Source organism: Netta rufina (assembly GCF_964035555.1).
Source record: "Netta rufina genome assembly, chromosome: 6".
Lineage (NCBI taxonomy): Eukaryota > Metazoa > Chordata > Aves > Anseriformes > Anatidae > Netta > Netta rufina.
This window is the reverse complement of record NC_140129.1, coordinates 39916098-39934642: the sequence shown is the minus strand read 5'-3', so window position 1 is coordinate 39934642 and position 18545 is coordinate 39916098. Positions and strand designations below refer to the sequence as shown.

The 18545-nt window shown below is 53.4% G+C and overlaps 2 protein-coding genes across 2 annotated transcripts in view; one reads left to right on the top strand and one right to left on the bottom strand.

Moving 5' to 3' along the window:
* Window positions 1-1298, top strand: part of CCDC148 (coiled-coil domain containing 148) — a gene marked incomplete at both ends in the record, with an annotated part of 51291 nt that extends 49993 nt beyond the window's left edge. The window contains 2 exons of the mRNA XM_084288623.1: window positions 308-448; window positions 1152-1298. Coding sequence (XP_084144749.1) covers window positions 308-448; window positions 1152-1298 — 288 coding nt within the window. The remainder of the gene's footprint in view (window positions 1-307; window positions 449-1151) is intronic.
* Window positions 1299-3368: 2070 nt separating this feature from the next.
* On the bottom strand, window positions 3369-9966 carry UPP2 (uridine phosphorylase 2; the record flags this gene model as incomplete). The annotated part of the gene is made up of 7 exons (XM_084288622.1): window positions 3369-3550; window positions 3982-4128; window positions 5556-5765; window positions 6277-6391; window positions 8153-8311; window positions 9321-9438; window positions 9941-9966. The coding sequence occupies 7 exons, from the start codon at window positions 9964-9966 to the stop codon at window positions 3369-3371; spliced, it is 957 nt and encodes a 318-aa protein (XP_084144748.1).
* Window positions 9967-18545: the final 8579 nt, after the last annotated feature.

The window sequence follows — 18545 nt, the reverse complement described above, 5'->3', positions numbered from 1 at the left end:
AGAAAAGCAGTGTGCTGATTCAGGGTTTGAGTGCTCTCTGAGCATATGCAGTATGATGCAGAATGCTATTTGCTGGTCTTGAGACCTAGCTAAGCATCCCTGGAGGGGATACTCATGCTCTGGACTCAAGTTGTCAGCTTTACCATATTTATATATGGAGAAAAGTTGGCTTAAGTCTACTTTTGGAATTTCTAAACCAGGTAAATGATCACATTCTGAAAGGCTGTGTGTTATTAATAAGACCTTTTCTCACTGTATATCTAAACAGATAAAGTAACTGTTATTTTCATATTGTTTCATACTTTAGGTTTCTGTTGTTGCAAAACTAGATCCAGCTAGAGTGGTGGCTGATACAGTGGCATCTAAAGCTCGGATGGGCATCGGAACCAAGGAAGAGTTTGTTCTTCAAAAGCCACTGTTTAAGTTGCATACGTTCAGTGAAGAGCAGGTAATTGTCTGTAATGGTACAGTACGGTTTATTGTACGCAAGAATGTTGTGAGAGCAATATATGATAGTGATCTTGTAGCTGAAATAGTGATGTTAACAGTAGAACATAGAGTATAGTATGTGTAAAAGTAAAAACATGAGGAGTAATAGGTGGAGTAAGCTCTCTGACCAGATGTTTGTAGATGCTGGAGGAGCACAGCAGGAGTGTACACAATAGATATTTGTGTCCATTGAGGCTACTGGGCTAAATGGATGGACTGAGCTGAGCCAACTGGGCACTTCCTGGGTGCACTGGGTGTTTTGAGTGATCTGTTTGCTGTTCCTTCATTTCAAAACTCATCCGTTTTACACTTTTAGGAATTTACTTTAAAAAGTGCCTCCTTTTCACTTGTTCCAGTTACTGGTGTACTAAGAACTTGAAATTAAGTGCCTCAGCATGAAAGTCCTCCTGACTGTAGAAAGATATGTCATGGGTAACTTAATTGTGGGGTACGTTTTTCCTTAGAACCATATTATGTATCTCTTCATAAACTGAAAATTAGTATCTCGACTGTCTTCTCACTGTTGGTGAATGGAAAATCAGTTGGAATGTAATATACAATGGCTAAAGGAGAAGAAACCAGCCAGCTGTAGATGAAGCAGGAAACTGAGGTAACTGTACCATTTTGTCTTTATTCATCATTGCTGTGGTTTGTTTTAACAGATCATTTCTGACCCTAGAATTCGAGTTGAGTTAGCTCTTCGAGAAGCTGGACTTCATAAAACACTTTACGCAAAAGAGATTTTACCAAAAATTCCTCCACTGAAACTTCCAAGAAGAGATATGGAATCTACGGCTTTTAAAAGGTAGAGCACATCACGTACGAAGAACAGAGAAGCTTCAGGGGTGTAGTGTGGGCCATTATGCAAAAACTTTAAATAAATTTCCTATAGACCATGTAGTGGGACTACTTTGTTGTCTCTGTGTACAATCATTTAAAAAAAGTAATGTACCTTTCCTATATGGTGCTCAGTACACCACTGTACACCTGCCTTGGTGAAGGTTTTATGGAAATCTGGTGGGTGTAGGCTGCTGTAGAATAATGCTGAAGAATTTTCCATGTCCCCCTCTACCAGAAAATTGGTCACCTGTACATGAAAACCTCCCACAAACATTACTGGCCAATTTGATATATATCATCTTAGGTAGGAATTCTGTTTTGTAATTGACAGCATAAATCCAAAATAGCTTCACAGTCACTTTAGATTACACTATGATACATAGTAATTATGATACATAATTCATTCCAGGTTGCTTGAGAACTTGATTCTTTTAATTATAAAATCTTCGTTATCATGAATGTTCCTATTATTCCTTGGTTACTATAAGAAGAAACTTAACCTTTGTCTATATTTAGAAACCAATTTGCTGCATCATATTTACTGCAAACCAATCATGCAAACAATTTCATATTGACAATTACTCTTTCAGAATAAATTATAAATTAGAAATACCATTTCAGATCTGGGATCTTTATTTTGCGGCTGAAGCTATGGAACATAATTTTACTAAATGAAAGGGAAATTGATGCCATTTCATTTTGTAAGTGATTACGTTTTCAAGCCTTACATAAGATGACTGTGAAATCTATTCTGTATGTAAACAAGTTACAGTTAGCAGCTTAACCAAAAAGGACAATAAATATCAGAACATCCATATCTGTGTATCTAGATGTTAACAGGAACTTCGTTAGCATAATGTTGTGATGCCTTATAGACATTAATGGATCACATAACCTACCACCGCCTTGCAAAGCGGACAGTAATTCCTCACTACCCAAATGAGAAACTGAGGATGAGGATCAAGAAGGGCCTATCAGCATTATCAGCAGAATCCATGGTGCAAATAAGGCAAACACCAAGAGAGAAATTTTACTGCTGGCTACCACATACCTCCTTACCTGGCACGGAAATCAGATCGTCTTCCTTTGACATAGCAAGTAACTCTACACTAAGTGTAGAATTACTAAGTGCACCAAGGGGAGAGTCAGGCAGAACCGATCTTTCGGAAGAATCTCCTGAACTGGAAGTTTTTCAATATGTAAAAAATCTATTTATCTGAACTTTTAAATGTCATAGTTCTAAAGTTGTCAAAATTAATTTGCAAGTGACCTTGTAAATGAGCCTTCAAAACTAGAAGCAATTTCAGTAGGAAGTTGGCCAGGCTGTACACACACCCCTGTGAGAGCCCCTCCACCCACTGCCCAGGAGCAATTTGGCCTTTTACAGCTCGTGGTGACACTTAGAGATCATTGTCTGCATCCTCGGTGTGTGCTGCTCTGCAGAGGGTGTGGAGGAGCAGTGGCTGCAGCTGGTGACACCAGCTTGGTGCAGATGTTGGTGTGTGCTCCCTGCCCTGCTGGGCTCTGGGGCCACACGAGGTTCAAGCACCGTTCCATACTGCATGAATGTGAGTCTGAACGCTTGTCGTAACAGCAGTGTGTAACAGCACTGTTCTCAAGTGCAAATTAATTTTGCTATGCCGTTGACGTAGCTTTTGGCAATGCAGCTGAAGCAAAGTTATCTTCTGCCCAGGGGCAGGGTGGGCAGGAGCCAGCCCAACGGGACAGCCCTTCATGTTCCTTGAGCAGGAGCCAGCCTGGTGACACACTCATTTCCTGAGCGAATTTCACTGCTGCTCTCCTTGGATGCTCGATGATGTCGGTGCAATTCAAACCATTCGAAGCCCACAGCTCCAGCACCGTGGTGTTTGTGAAACCCAGCCACATGGGCAGCAGCGCCTGCTCGGCCTTGGGGGAGCGCGTTGTGACCGAGTTCCTCCTTTTGGCTTCCCAGGAAAGGTCTGCTCCGTGCCAGGGCTTGGTCCCGTGTGCCCCAGGTGTGTGCATGGGCGCTGGCAGCACCGGGGCCCAGCTGCCGCTCACGGGCCGTGCCGGTCGGTGGTGCCCTCAGTCGCTGGCAGCGGGCGCAGCCCCAGGCGTCTCCGGATGAAGGCGGCGATCAGGCGCTGAGGCCGCTGCTGGTACTCCCGCAGCACCTCGCGGGGTGCCCGGATCTGGTCCCCCTCCAGGCGGTCCAGGAGCGTCACGCAGACAACAGCAGCTGCAAGGCAGCCCAGGCACTGCTTTACCACACAGACCACAGGGAGCCCCTGCGCTGCGGCGGGCACCAGGCCTTGGGGAGAGCCCCTCGCACTGCCCTCCCTGCGTGCCTGCAGCAGGAGCCCTGGGACACACGGAGGCTGTGGGCCAGCAAGATGGGGGCAGAGCTGCACCTCTGCTGCCAACAAGCATGTCCAGCAGGGAGGGGTGAGGGGAATCACATTTTTTTTTTTTTGTCTGACACACGCTCAGACCTTTTAAAACAAACTTGTTTTTTTTTACTGAGCCACGGGACTTGTTTTACTTTTTTTTTCTAGTGGAAATAGTTAGGAATGTGTTTTTGGCCTTCAGGTCAACTGGCTCTCATAACGAACCCAAGCCCCGTGTCGGGTGAAGGTACGGCCGGGGCAGCAGCCCGTGGCAGGGACTCACCTCTCAAACCACACAGCCTGCACATAGCAGCGAACGCCGTGGACTCCATTTCGATGTTTCTCACGCCAGCCTCGTGAGCTCTTTTTAAGTATTCCAGCTTTTTTTCACTGGAGAACGAGCACAACGCGCCGTCCAATCTCCCCTGACCTTGAAAGGAAATGAAGGGCTGTCATTGCTTGTCCTCGCAGGGCTGCTGCCACAGTGCCCTGGGGGGAGCTTCAGCTGGAAAGCCCTGCAGTGCCCACGTTTTGTATGAAGCCAACCAAGTTTTCCTTTGCATAGCTACTTAGTTCATGTTCCAGTTAACCTGAACTTTTAAAGCTAGTATGCTGTGTCTCTGTATAGAGGAGAAAACTCCACAGGTTTTAGCACTTGTAAAAAGGAAGACTAACCACGGAGATTCAGTACAGGGGGTGTCTTGCACTCTGCTGGGGCAAATCCTCACAGCTCCTCTGAGGTCTGCAGTGCACGTCAGCTGCAGGTCTGCCAGCTTAGATCCTAGCAGTGCCAGATCTTTGTGGCAGCAGCATGGCAAGCTGTGAAGATGGGAAAATCAGGGAGAGGAAAGTTCCTTTCATTTAGATTTATTTTTTTTTGTAGGGAGTGCTGTGGGTGCAGGCAGCCGGAGCTGTTTGTGAGTGGCATTCCCCCTCGGGCACCGGCCAGGGAGCCGGGCCCTGGGGCGCTGGCGCTCCCACCGTGGGCCTTGCCGTGCCGTGGGCCTGTGCAGCTGCGCCTCTTGCACAGCACACAACATCCCTTGTGCAAGCAAAACATACACCTGCGGCAGTGCCAACCTGGGCAGAGCGCTGCATTTTATTGCTCTTCCTACTGTTAACCCTCTTAATGACTTTTTATTTAAATAAAACATGGCCTCGAGCAATACGCAGATGGTCGCATTTGCAAGCAGATCCAAAGGTTTATAAATAGTTCTCATATTATTAATTCTTCATTTATTACACTTCATCTACTCTGTAATCAGCATTTCATTTTGCAAAGGAAACAGTTCCAGAGTAACCAAAGTTTGTTTACATAAACATCGCACACTTCCTGACATTTTTCTCGTGTTTGGTGATTCTGAAGCTACAGTCTCATAGGAAACAGCTGAGCGCAACCCATCTGCTGGGATAAGGGGAGGGGTGCTGGCAAGGGGATGTTTCTCTGCCAGGGCGAGGCTCTCGGCCTGCTTTTGGAGGGCCCCTAAGCACAAGCGGTGCCCCATGTCATGGCAGAGGTCCCCAGCACCTGCACTGCCCCCAGGAGCCACCACTGCCCGGGTGGATCCTCGCAACCCCGCTGACTGCAGCAGCACCGGCCGTGCAGCTGGCACTACAAATCGAGCTGCTGAGTGCAGGGCGACCGGCTGGCAGGGAAGGCCGTGCCCTGGCAAAGTGCTGGGGTGGGCACTGCAGGTTCTGGAGGTACAGCCCCCCGCGACCTCCGAAATCACGAACAAAGCAGCGGGTCAGCTCCTGCAGCCCGTAGGATCGTTAGCATGAGCGGTTCTGCCTGCCAAGCAGCACGAGCACTCGGCACTGTGTCTACAGGAAGGGGAACAGCCAGAGCGTGCTTACCTTCGTAGAAATCGTAGGTGCACATGGTGTGCCCAATGAGCGTAGGGAATTCGGGGACCTCCTTGCTGCAGGCGAGGAGCTCCTCCGCGAGGTCCCTGTCCAGGTCCGTGCTGCGCACCACCACGTCGCCCAGCACCACCTGCTCGAACCGCGGCTGGAAGGAGGCGTCCACGGCCGTGTCCGTGATCACAACGGAGCCGGCCTCGATCCCTGTGAAAAAAAGTGAGGCTAAGCCAGCGCTCGTGGCACTTATGACCTGTTGCAAGACTTCAGCATGACAGAGAAGTATCACTAGCTACCTATGTGAGTGTTGTTTTTTTTTTTGATTTTTTTATCAAAACAGATGTGAGAGAATAATTGAAATTTATGCAGTGGTACAGATGTATAAGTAAAATGCAGAAAATCAGCACATGGGAAGTGCCTGTGGGAACGTGCCGAGTGACGGCATTTTAATTGCTTCTGGCTTGCAGAGACCACGCCCGAGCACCAGCTTGCGCAGGAACGAGCAGCACTGCTGCCCTGGCAGGCATAACGAAAACCTGCAATCTGCTAAACCAGTTGCTGGAAGTGTCCTGGTTTTAACCCAAAAATAAAATATTGTCTTGGTGTTTGATATTGCAGGACTTGGCAAAATGTGAAAGCTCGTAACTACATCACCTGCTGAGATTTTTTTCTATTAATAGCCTTTTGCTTGGGAAAAGGCCTTACTGAGACAGCTTACCTAAGCCTCCAGAAGTACCGATGCGTATAATAGTAACGTCTCGGCATTTTGCGTGGTGCAGCAGTTTGATCAGCTCATGAAGCATAATGGAAATGGAAGGGATGCCCATCCCGTGCTGTTGAGAGGAGAAAAAAGAAAAGGGATGTTCTGTGTGACACCACAGTAGGTGGCAGGTACGTGACCACAGCGAGCTCAGGATTACACCGTGGCCTCTTTCTGATGGTGAGGCCAGCAGCAGGTGTCTTTTGGGGCAGGACACCTCTCATGTCTTTGCAGCCTGCCCAGGCAAAGCATCTAGCCCTCTCCTCCCCTTGGTGGTTTTAAGGTTCTTGTCCGTAGAGCTGGTGTTTGTGCCCAGGGACCACTACATGGGGCACGGGTGGTGTCTCTCCTTCAGGGAAGCGCTCTCACAAATGCACCCCAGCAGCTGAATGCTCCAAGTGCTTCCTCACACTGCTCATCCTTATGCCACGTGCTGACTCTTGTTGTTTGTCATGTCCTGATCGTACTCTTAGCAGTGAGATCTGGCAAAAGCAGAGCCTCCGCCCCTCTGGGTGCCTCCCGGCTGTCCTTGCCCACGCCACAGCACCTCTCCCACATCGCTGGGCACAAGGCACAACGGGTGGGTTCGGATGGGTTCGGCCCCCTCGGCAGGGACCGGTGCCGCCCCTCAGTCCTTGGCTGCTGGGGCTGCCCCTCCTCTGCTCCCTCGTGTCTCCTCTCGGGCCTCTGCTCTGCTGCTCAGTCACCATCCTTTTCTCAGTTTCACCTTTAAAAATAAAAGGTGTTTGGGAGTACAGCCTTTTTTTTTTTCATGAGAAAGGCCTCTGTTTTTTTCTTTTTGCCCTTTCCATCGTGTTCAATAGCCTGAAGGAAATGTATCTGAAGAAGCATGTTGGCAGTCAGTCCTCATGTTGCAACGTCTCTTTTTGGCTGTGAGGCTGATGGTCTACAGTCTTCTATCACGTTTTAAATATGAAAACATTTTGCATGTTATTATTCTGGAACATCAGCCTGAGCTATTTGACAATGTCTAAAAAAATTTATTCTCCCTGTAAATATTCAAAGCAGGAAGCTGTCTTCCTGCCTCCGGTACGTTCGAGTTCATCTGTGTATCCAAGCAACTCGCAAACTGGCGGTGCTGGCAGCCGCTGGGTGCTGTGCTCAGGCGGCTCGTGCCCGACAGGGCGGTGGCAGCCGCGTGGCTGCTGCCCGGCACAGCTGCTGCCAGGTGGGGCAGAGCAAAACCTGCAGGGCTTTCTCCCTGGGATCCTGCCAGATCGGTTCCCTCGGGCTTCTCTGTCAGTCAGATTTGGTTCGGTTCTGTCAGAGGAACCAGACGCGATCCCTCCCGGCTGAGCAGTGCCACCTCCCGTGAACCAGGTGTGAGACCGATCCCGTGCCTGAAAAAGCGGCAGCAGCAGCGGGCCCTGGGGCACCAGCACCCACCAGCGCAGCCCGTGCTTGCTCCTTCCCCTGTGCAGTGCCAGACACACCACTGTTCCCAGAGGAACCAATAATGGGGCAAGGTTTTCACTTGGGAACCCATGCCAGTGCAATACTGTCGGCAATATTTCAGTTATTCGTGATGGGAACTGGTCTTTGCCTGGTGAACTGCCACACTGCTGAGATGAGCAAAATGCGTGCCTGCTCATTCTGAGCACTGTGCCCTCTAAACGGGAGGTGTTGGGCACGCAGAGGACAACCGTGGCCAAGGGACCGTGGTGGTGCCAAGGGCTGAACACCAGGCAAGGACAGAGGCTGGCGCCAGCTGGGCCAAGGCTGTGCCCAAGGCCGAGGCCATGGTGCTGGGGCGGGGAGGCACGCGGAGCACGGCAGAGCCTCACGGAGCCTCGCCTTGCCTCACGGTACTTACGCTGATGGAGAGCACCGGCCCCGTGCGGTACATGGCGTAGCGGTCCGTCCCCGCGCAGATGTCAGCCAGGTCCTCCCCACTGCCCTCGAGACCCAGCTCCTTGTGCATGAACTGGGCAAACGCCTTCATCCTGTTCGGGCTGCCGCCAACGCAGACAAACTGGGTGTAAAATGTGAATTTGTGGGCATTTCTCACTAAAACGGGCATCAAGTCAGTCCTAACGCGGCAGTGTGCAGCTGCACCAGATGCGAGCAGCGAGCGCTGCCTCCTCACGGGCAGCCGAGGGGCATCGGAGCAGCAGGGGTCTCAGTGCCAGGAGCTGCCCTGAAAGCCAGGCTGTGCTCCTCTGGGGCTCTGCCTGCACTGGGCCGAGGCAGTTGTACAGCTGCACAGAGCTGGGTGTCAGCTCCAGGTCAAGAAAATCTAAAGCAATCTCACTGTAATACATTTGGCCAATTTAAGCTGTTAGTATTCCTACTGACAGCAAAGGAAAGCAAAGCCAGATGTTAGAGTGGCTTGTCATTTTATTTATTCTATCAGCAGTGTCTGCTGCAATCGGAGAGCACTGCTGATGACACGGAGGCCACAGAATCAGGGAGGAAAGGGACAAATACTCTCAATTTCTATACTGAAACAAAAAATGCTCCTTAAACATAGGAGGGGGCTGGCGTGTGGCTGTGCGAGCAGCGCTGCCGACCCGCAGGGAAGGGGGAGCCCACGCATGGTGGTGGCTGCGCCAGGCTCCTCGAGCCCTGTGGCTCCACGACTCTTCCCCTGCTCTGATTTAATGTGGGATGGGAGCACTGACAGCCTGTGCTTGACAGCTTTGTGCTTTGGCCTCAGCTAAAAATAGGACATCCTCTTTCCCATCTCCAGCACACGAAGCCCAGCTCGGATGCTTTGGACAAGTGCTTCCTGCCTGGCCTCTGACAGGGAGGCCAAAATAACCTCAGGTTTTACCGACCGGCAGGTGTTTTAAAGGAGAGTTTTCTGTTGGGCCTTCTGTCCAAAACAAGCCACCGAGACCCTTTGCAGGAGGCCAGATCCTGCTCCAGCTGGAGCGCCCACAGCAGCGGGGCCCCGGCACGGGACGGCAGCGCCGCAGGACAAGGGGCAGAGAGCCGGCAGGCCTGGGAGCTGCTGCCTCGCTTCTGCCCCTGCCACTTACCTTTATGTCCCCAAACATAGCGGGCAGGTTGTGCGTCCTTGTTCCCAAGTCCAAGTGGTACAGAATGTCCTCCTCCATCGAGTCCAGGTGCGGGTTTTTGATGAGGACGGGCCCCCCGCTGCGGGGAGAGGGGCAGAGCCGGGTGAGCGGGCGGCTGCCTCCTGCCAGAGCCTCGCGAGCGCTCGTCCTGCTCACACCCACTGCTTCTGGGAGCCCCTTCAGCAGTGTCTTACTGTCCCTACGTACTTGGCAGAAAGGGGTTCTCGATATTTTTCTTCAGTTTTGTCAGACTTAGCTCTTTCTTTGATACAACATTGCTGGAAGTACCTAGCAGGTAATGTACTGTGATGCCTCATACGTGACAGCTTATTAAGCTCGTAGCAAATCAGGATTTTATATTTGTACTGTCCCAAATAATTGCCTAGCAGTACAAGTGCAAATTAAATTCAGATTCTGCAGACAGCAGGAGGTCAGTTTACCTTGCCTTTCCAAGTGCTTTAATAGATGTAAAGCAACTAAACAATGATACAGGCCAATTTTATAAATAAGGCTTAAAGAAAACCCAGAGAACATTTTTCTTGTCTTATTAAAACAAATTCAAAGCCTCTCCCGTGACTCACCCAGAGTAACCTGTTGTTTCAGTCATGACGGCTCTGCCAGAGTCAGCTGAAAGCGATACCCTGCGGAAAGGTGAGGCAAACACGCTGCTATTTCTTCAGCTGTTAGCTTTCGGAGCTAGGAAGGGATCTGAGGCGGCTCTGCAGGGGGTTAAATACTCGCCCCGCTTTGTGCAACACCCCAGGCAGCAGCAGGACCACCCCCCTCCTCCCGCTCCCATTTGTCCGGTAGGTGCCAGATGTTCCTGCTGCGGGTCAGTGCTCTGCTTGTCCCGGGACGTGGTCCCAGAGCCCCGCATTGGCTGGCCCTGCAGGTGTGTCGCTGCTGGCACGCCTCCGGCTGCATGCACACTTGCCCTTTGGCCAGCACAGGGCTGCAGGGCTGGCACATGTGTGTGATGGCTTTGTGTGACCAGTGTGTTGGCCCCAAGAGTGTGTTATGGCATGGTGTGTTATGGCATGGCATGGCGTGTTCCCGTGCCAGGGCATGAGGGGCCGTGGTACAGACCCCGGGCTGGAGCGTGGTGTGCTTGGCTCCCCAGAGCAGCCCAGTGTATCTGCAGGTGGGGCTTCTGGCAGTGGGGATGCCTCTGACATTTCAAAGCATGTACGTGTCCAAGCCCTTAACATTGCAAAACACCAGGAAAAGTCAAATAAGCATTACAAACCAGTTGTACAGTGAAGTGTAACTTGGACGTCTTGCCCAAGACGGGATCAGAAAGGATCTGAGGAGGGCTGGAGCAGAGCCTGTATGAACATTTCAGACTTGCTGGAGTTGTACCAAAGTCAGGCTGCAATGGTTTCTCTGCTCAGATGAAGTTCTCTCCTCTCTGGATGCTGTTAACATATTCCTGCCAAAGATGACTTATTGCTGACACTCCACAGCACTCCTGAAGGATATGGATTTGGTTTTTCTTTTTCCTTTCAGAGTGCACCAGATTGCAATGAGAGGTACGCAGAACAAGTGTCCCTGGGGATGCACATGCAGCGCTTCCTGCAGTCTTGGACTGTGTCAGTCACACAGACACTCGTCTCTCTCAGCATAGCATTAAATGTTTCAGGCACCTTGCAGTTCATATAGGGACTGTCATGCGCCTCTTTGCAGTGTTGTCCACTTGGCATGACTTCATTTGGAGACGACACCAGGAAGGTTTGCTACTTGCAATTGCTGGCTGCAAGCTCTGTGGTGGAGCTGAGGTCAGTGTTGGCTTGCCGTGGGTCTGCCAGCTTCCTTTGGCACCTGCTCGTCTGGCGAAGGGGCGCGAGGTCGCCCCGCTCGGGCTCTGTGCCCCACATGCAGTCAGCATCCCACTGCCAGCGGTCCCACCCCGCTGGAGGAGCGGGGCTGAGGGGGACCCGCAGCCTGCACAGCTGTGCTGCAGTCGGTGCCAGCACCCAGCCGCCGCTGAGGCTAATTTGGCTTGCAGAGCACCTATTGCTGTTGGTGATGCACAAAGCAGGAAGAACAGCTTGCGCCTCAGAGCCCAGATGAGTCTGTGGATGAGTGGGCACAGAAATCATCTACTTGTGTCGGGAGCCTAGCTGATGCAGAAGGAATTGCACAAGTCTCTCACCCTGCTCCACCACTTCCCAGCCGTTCGAGCGCTGCCTTGCAGCCTGCAGAGGTTCAGAGGAGGAGGTGCTGGTCGTGCCGTGGCACAGCAGTGTCGGCGCGATGCAACATCAGCTCTGCAGCGAGCCGAGCCCAGCCGCTGGCACTCTGCGACCGACAGAGCCTGCGCTGGGAGCAAGTTCAGCGGGGCTGGAGGGGAAGGCAGGATCTGGCAGAGTGGTGGGTGGACAGACAGCTCTCATCATGCCAGTGACCCTGCGGTGAAGCAGGGTGGGTATTGCCCCAAGCCAGCGACATCCTGTGGGCAGGGGTTGCTGGCTTGGTCTATTTAGTGCAGGATTTCCTTGCTTCCCCTTCTTCACACTTGCAGCCAAGTATTTTTGGACATGTCTGGCAAGATCTGCACTTGTGCTATTGTAAACTGTCTCTTGACAAAATAATTTTCCTGAGTGCACAGGTGAATTTTTAGCTAAATATTTACTTAAGAACTAAAAATAATATTCCAGTGGACCCAGCTGCAGTGTGTGATATCCTTGCCTGCTGCCAGTGGAGTGAGCAGGGCGGATGGCCAGTGTGGACTCAGCTGCAGTCATACCTGGTTACAAAGCACATCTCTCCTTTGCCAAAAATGTAAGACCTCTCTCAGAGGGTTTTGACTGGTTCTGCACTTGCCCAGGAAGAAATTGCCCTGGATTTGCTATCCAAAGGGCACTTTGTGTTCAGCCTGCAGAGATGCTGGTCTGCTCCTGGTACCACCTCCTGCAGCAGGCGAGGTGGATGGGGCTGTGCATGGCGTGGTGTGATAGGCACACTGTGGTGTGATGGGCACGTTGTGGTGTGATGGGCTCAGTGTGGTGTGACGGGCATGTTGTGGTGTGATGGGCTCAGTGTGGTGTGATGGGCTCAGTGTGGTGTGACGGGCACGTTGTGGTGTGATGGGCTCAGTGTGGTGTGACCACCAGCCCTTGGCTTCCTGGGCACCAGGCTGGGTGCTGCTGTGGGGCAGGAGCAGCCCCGTGCCGCAGGCTAGGCTGGGGACTGAGGCCACCAGCACACCTCAGGTGCTGGAGAAGTGCCAGAGCACAGCATCGCGTATTCCCTGCCAGGAGCCCAGTGCCGCTGGGCTGAGCACAGCCCCGCTGGGCCTGGGCAGGGTCACCCAGCACCCTCACAGGGCTACAGGCGTCCAAGAGGCAAAAGGCAAGGCCTTGGAGAGCAGCCCTGTGGAGTGCGCAGAGGCAGAAATCCCCGTGGGACAAAGCTCTGCCTGGGAAGGCAGGCTGAGAAGCTGTGAGTAAGCAATGTTCCCGATGATGTTTGTCCCTGACGTGTTCAAGGTAAAAGGAATGAGCATGTTCTTTGTAAGTAAACAAGCCCGAGGGAAACGTCTGCCTTGTGCTTTTGGATTCCCAGAACTGATCCTGAAGTGAAGGGACAGCAGTTGCCGCTGCCATGCACATTTTGGGGCAGTTTCAGAGCTTGTCTTTGTGCGGGTTGGCTCGCTGCCCGGTCAGGTTCTGGTCAGTACTGAAGAGCTCTCGCTCTGGGGTTCCTCCTTTGTGATGGTTTTCCGTGCTGTTGTCCCCCTCCAGATGCCTCAGGTGTGCCCTCGGTTGTTCGCTGGGGCCGTTCTCCCCGCTGCGTGTGCCCCCGCTGTGGTTCGCGGTCCTGCCTGCGGTGGCAGACGCTGCAGGGCCGTGTTCTCTTTGCAAGGCAGGTGGGGAAGTGATGAAGGTGAGAAACAGAGCCCGGAGCCCTGAGTGTGTGTTTGTGGCTGGTTTAGAGCGAAATTCAGACTCACCGAGTGCCAGGCAGCAGAGCTGCGAGCATATGTGTTAGGGGATGACAAATAAAGCGGGCTGAGGCACACGGCAGGGTAGCATATGGTAATGCAGACAGCCTCTGAGCGAGTGAAGAGCTCAGGAGAGCCAGAGCTCCTGCACACGTCCAACACCTCTAGTCTGCTAAGTGCTGGTTTAAAATAGACGCTGCACGTCAGCCCTTGCACATCAGAGACGCTCTGCCCGCCGCATCCTGCCCAGGCTGCTGCGATGTCTGCTCCAAACAAGCCTGAGCAGTGTCTCTTCAGGTCAGCTCCTTTCTGATTTCTCTCCCGCGATACCTCCGCCACGACGTGGTGCCCAGGCTCTGCCGACATGCACGATGCTGCAGCCCTGGCCGCTGAGCACAATGCGTGCCCGTGTCAGCTTTTAAGTCATCAGTCACAGCTCGTTAGCAGAAAGCTGATGAAAATGCCCAGTCTAGGAGGTGTCTGGTGCATTCCTCCAGAACCGATTTCTAGCGATCATCACAGAAGAGTAGGAAAAGCACTTGGGATTGTTTTTACCTGATAAAACAAGGCAATGTGCCACCAGCATGCAGCTTTCCCTGCCCTTGCCCCTTCCCTTCCCTGCGTTGAGAGTCCAGGTCCAGAATAGCAATCAAGGCAGGCAAAATGTAGAATTTATCAACAGCTTGCCTGGTTCTTCTCTTTGCCTGGCTTAGTATTGCTGTAAATCTGTTCGTGGCTTTGGGAGAAGTCAGTGAGACACCCTGAGAAGAAACGAGACACCACAAACCCTGGGGACATGCCAGGGACTAGAGTCAGGGCCCACTCAGGACCGGCTGTGGCACCCGGTGCTGATCCATGCGCTCCTCCGAGCGCTGCGCTTGCTCCCTTCCTGCCTGGTATTTTCCTGCTCTCCAGGCTTTGGAATCCAGATGGTGCCTAGGGTTTTTTATTTTTTTTTTTCAGGGATATTTTTATCCCTTCGTCCTTCCCTCGCTGGGCCTGCGGGTGCGTGTGACAGGCACTGCATGCCTGTGGGTGCAGGCAGAGGCAGGAGGGCTGGGAAGAGATTTTGACAGCAACAAGGCGCAGGGCACAGGGTCTCCATGGAGCTCACCAAGCCACTGTGCCTGTCGAGGCCAATCACAGCTCAAAAACTGGACGAGAAATATTTTTTCTTCAGGCAGCAGACGGGGGCTTGGCCTAGCACGTCCCAGCCCTGTCCTCTCCAGTGCCACCGGCTCCTGCCCACGTGCGCTGTGCAGGCGGGGTGCCTGCGGGGACAGGGGACGAGCAGGTCCCCAGGCAGGGTGGCTGTGCTTGGCCGTCCCTGCTGCACTGCTCCGCGTGCCGGCCTTGTTAGGATTTGAGCTTTCTCTGCATGGGGCTGCTCGAGCAGCTTCCTGCACCCTGCCGAGGATTAGGGGCTTCCAGGCAGCTATGAGCTTACGCTGGTTCCATTTTAAAAAATGAGCTGTCCAGACCTCACATTATCCAAATATTTTGAGATGGAAACACATGAAGAGACTAAATGCTGCCTACAGAGGAGGTGTCCTGGCCTGGTATCTCCTGCATCCGCTGATGTCAGACACAGTTCTTGCCTCATTTGCAGACCAAGGTGAAGGATTTCTGGGCATACGGCACCTCCGGTGCTGTGCCAGATGTGGGGCTCGGGGTCACGGGGCTTTTGCCATTCAGGAAGTGCAGGAGCCTCCTGAAAGCACCCTTTTGGCATGTCCCTTGTCATTTTTAAGTGTTACTGCCAGCCACTTACTGGAAGCAGATGAGGCATGTACAATAAAGGATGAAACTATCCCAGAAAATCCCATTTTGCCTTAAACCTGTTTCAGACTGGCTAAGCCTGATTCCATGACTGTGGTCCCTGCAGTGTGATGTTCAGCCGATGTTCAGTTCAGGTAGGCATAAGCCGATCAGTTCATCCCCCTGAAAGTCATCCACAACATTGACCTTCCAATTCTTGTCTTTTTCTAGCTTGAGACACAAAAACCTCTGTTTTCCTCTGTTCCTGTACCAGAGTGGAGTAGAAGTGCTCTAAATAGTCTATTTTTAGAAAATTGAGCATTTTAAACAGATGAGGTTCTTAGCCATTCAAAACTATAAATTCATCAGAAAACTGAATGAACTGCATGTGAAGTTAGCACAGAGAGAGCTGAGTTAATGATTTGCCCCGTACAAGTCAGGAAAAGAGAAGGTCACATATTTTTCATAATGACAGAGCTGAGCTGTGTGACTTTGACTCTTCCTCAGCCTGTATGTGATGTGCCAGGATGGGTGAAACAGAGGCTTTACAAGAAAAAAAAGGCAGAAAAATAGAAGCTTGGGAATGAATCAATGTGACTTTTTTTTTTGTGTGTGTGTGTGTGGTGTTTTTTTTTTCCCCTTTTCTTTTCTTTTCTGAACCCGCAGAGGTGCCAGTGCTTGGCAGCTGTTTAGACCCCTCTGTTTGCTGCCGAGGGCACTTGCATCAGTACCGCCCGCCGCGGCCAGCAGCCTGGGACTGCGGTGGTGGTGCCCATCCAGCGGCTGCTCGTGGGGCCAGGTGGCACCGGGCCGTGGCACGGCCAGACTGGTGGGACCCTGCAGGGCACTGGGGACAGCCCCCGGCACGCAGGGCCAACGCGAGGCCTCGCACCAGCCCACCCCTGTCTGCGTGTCTGTGTATTCAAACCCTTCAGCCATTCAATTCAATGCCATCATTCCAACTGTTCAGAGAAGAAGGCGTGTAGGTTAAAGACGTGTGAGCCAGCACAGGAACCCAGTGCCTCTGTAAGCTGCAATGTGCTGGGGAAAAAAGAAAAATGCTCAAAAAAAAATAAACTGTTTTAGCAGCTGCAGGAGCAGTGTGACTGTGTTTCTTCATTCCGTATTCTCATCCATTTGCAGCACAATTCTGTTTCCTGCAACTCGAACATGAAAGTTCCCATTATGGCAGCAGCGGCAGAACTGCACTTGGTAAGCGCCGGTGTGATTGTTCTGATGATTTAGAAATGGGACTTGTAATGGCTGCTACATTTCATGGGGCAGAAATTCAGATAAATTATTCCTCAGATGCAGAACCAGCCCTCACTTACATGGGTTGAGACCCGAGCTGATTCAACCGAGGCAAGCACAGTCCCCCTGCAGCAGCACCCGGCAGCGGGCGAGGGTGGAAGCGAGCCCCTTTTTGGGATTGCTGCCAGCCCCAGCCCTCGGGGTGCTGGGCGAGGGGAGCACAGCGTGCTCGGCTCTGCTCCCCGGAGCCAAGGAGCTGGCCTTGGGGCCGCAGGCAGGTTGTGAAAGCAGCATGAAGCACGTCAGCACGAAGCACGCCCCGTGAGCGGTGCGACACGACCCGGGCTGCTGGCAGCACACGTGGCGGCACGAAGCAGGCATTGCTGTGAGAGTTAATGGCTAACCCCTGGAACAACTGGCACCCGAGCCTCTCAAACACAGGTATCTGGGGCTGACCCATGGGAACCAGAGGCCCTGCAGTCGCACTGGCGAGGCCGAGTGCCGGACCGCGGCCAGCAGCGTTTGCATTTCAAAGGGGAAAGCGCCTGGATAGGGCCCTGCTGGCTGGGCAGGCTGGCAGCGTTCGCACAGACCATTCTCCCGCTGTAAAAGACCAATTCATGGAAAGCAAATACATTTCTTCATCCACGGTGATGAACTGCCATGTCAGCAGAACAGCCGAACGCCGACTGGCTCCTCAGTGTCATCCCCAGCCGACACTTCCAGAACGTGACGTCTGCATTTCTGCACAGGAACTTCATTACTTTGAAAAATACTTTCCTTCTTATTAGAAAAGGGCGTTTTAAAAGAGCTGGACTCGGAGCATGGTGCTCCCCTCCTGCCCAGTGAGCTCTGGCTTTAGGAGCTGTCCTGACACTGCCACCCGTGGCCTGGCCCATGGGGTGCCACCACTGCTCTGCCCGGGCAGGGGCTGCTCCAGCCCAGACGCGTTGCTCCCGGGCCATCGTGCTGTGTGTTTGCTCTGGGTGGAAAGGCCGGTGGTGCCAGGCAGGCCCCTTCAGTGCCCTGCACTTGGATGTAAAAGCGTGTCCTGCGTCAGCAGAGCTATAATTGGTCTGCACCGTGTGAAAATTTGTTCTGAGATGTCCTAATTACGGCTCATCACCGCAGGCGCCGGGCGTTACGGTCCCTCAGAGCAGCGTGGGGCAGACCCGCAGGAGGCTCCGGGCAGAGCACGGCGTGCCGGGGCCGCTCCCCGTGTCCCCCCGGCGCGCGGGGGCGTTTCCGAGCGTTTTGTCTCATTTCCCCGCTTTTTGCACCTCCCTTCTCTGGCCCCGTCAGCTGCCGCCCGGTGGCTGCCGGCTCCGGGCCCTGCGCGGCGTCAGGGGGACCCCCAGAGGGCCGGGGGCGCACTGCGGGGCGCTGGGCACGGCCCGGGACGAGCTGTACCGAGCTGTACCGAGCTGTACCGAGCTGTACCGAGCTGTGCCGAGCTGTGCCGAGCTGTACCGAGCTGTGCCGAGCTGTACCGAGCTGTACCGAGCCGTGACGGGCCGAACCGAGCCGTGCCCACTGCCAGCCCCGTGGGTGCCCGGCGGGAGCAGCGCGGGGGCACTGCGGGAGCTGCTTTGGGACAGGCGATGGCCAGGAGCTGTGCTGCTCGCGCGCAGCTGCCAGGACACGGCTCGCCTCGCTTACTAACGGTGTGTAGCTTGTGTAACGCTGGATTAGCAGCAATTACACGTTGTTGTTAATTACCCGGGGGCGGACTGTCCGCTCGGCGCTCACGCTGGAGCCCACCCGGCAGCGCCCGGCGCGGGGGCACAGAGCGTGTCCCCGGCACTGCCCCGGGCCTGTCCCCGCGCTAATGGCATGGCCTCGGAGGAACTAACGAGCTCCCTGCGCTGCGGTCACAGCCTGTGCCTGCTGCCTGCTGCCTGCCCCGCCGGGCACCCGCCCGAGTGCCCCGGCCCGTGTCGGGTCTGTCACACAGCCGGGCAGCGAGCTCATCGCAGAGCTCGGCGCGTCCCGGGGCTTTCCCGGCAGCTGCACAGAGTTGCGCTGTGCTGTGTGCTTGGGGACGGGCAGGGCTGTGACTGTCCCCGTACTACAGCGGGGAGCGCCGCCTGTTTGATGTGCGTGTAGATATGTGGTTATTCGGCAATTTCCCCAAGGCAAAAGGGAATGATTCGTGACCAGCAGCAGCACGGAGGGGCGCCAGGCCCATTGTTCCTGTACCGCAGCTCCCCGCGACACTCGGCAAAGCTTCAAAG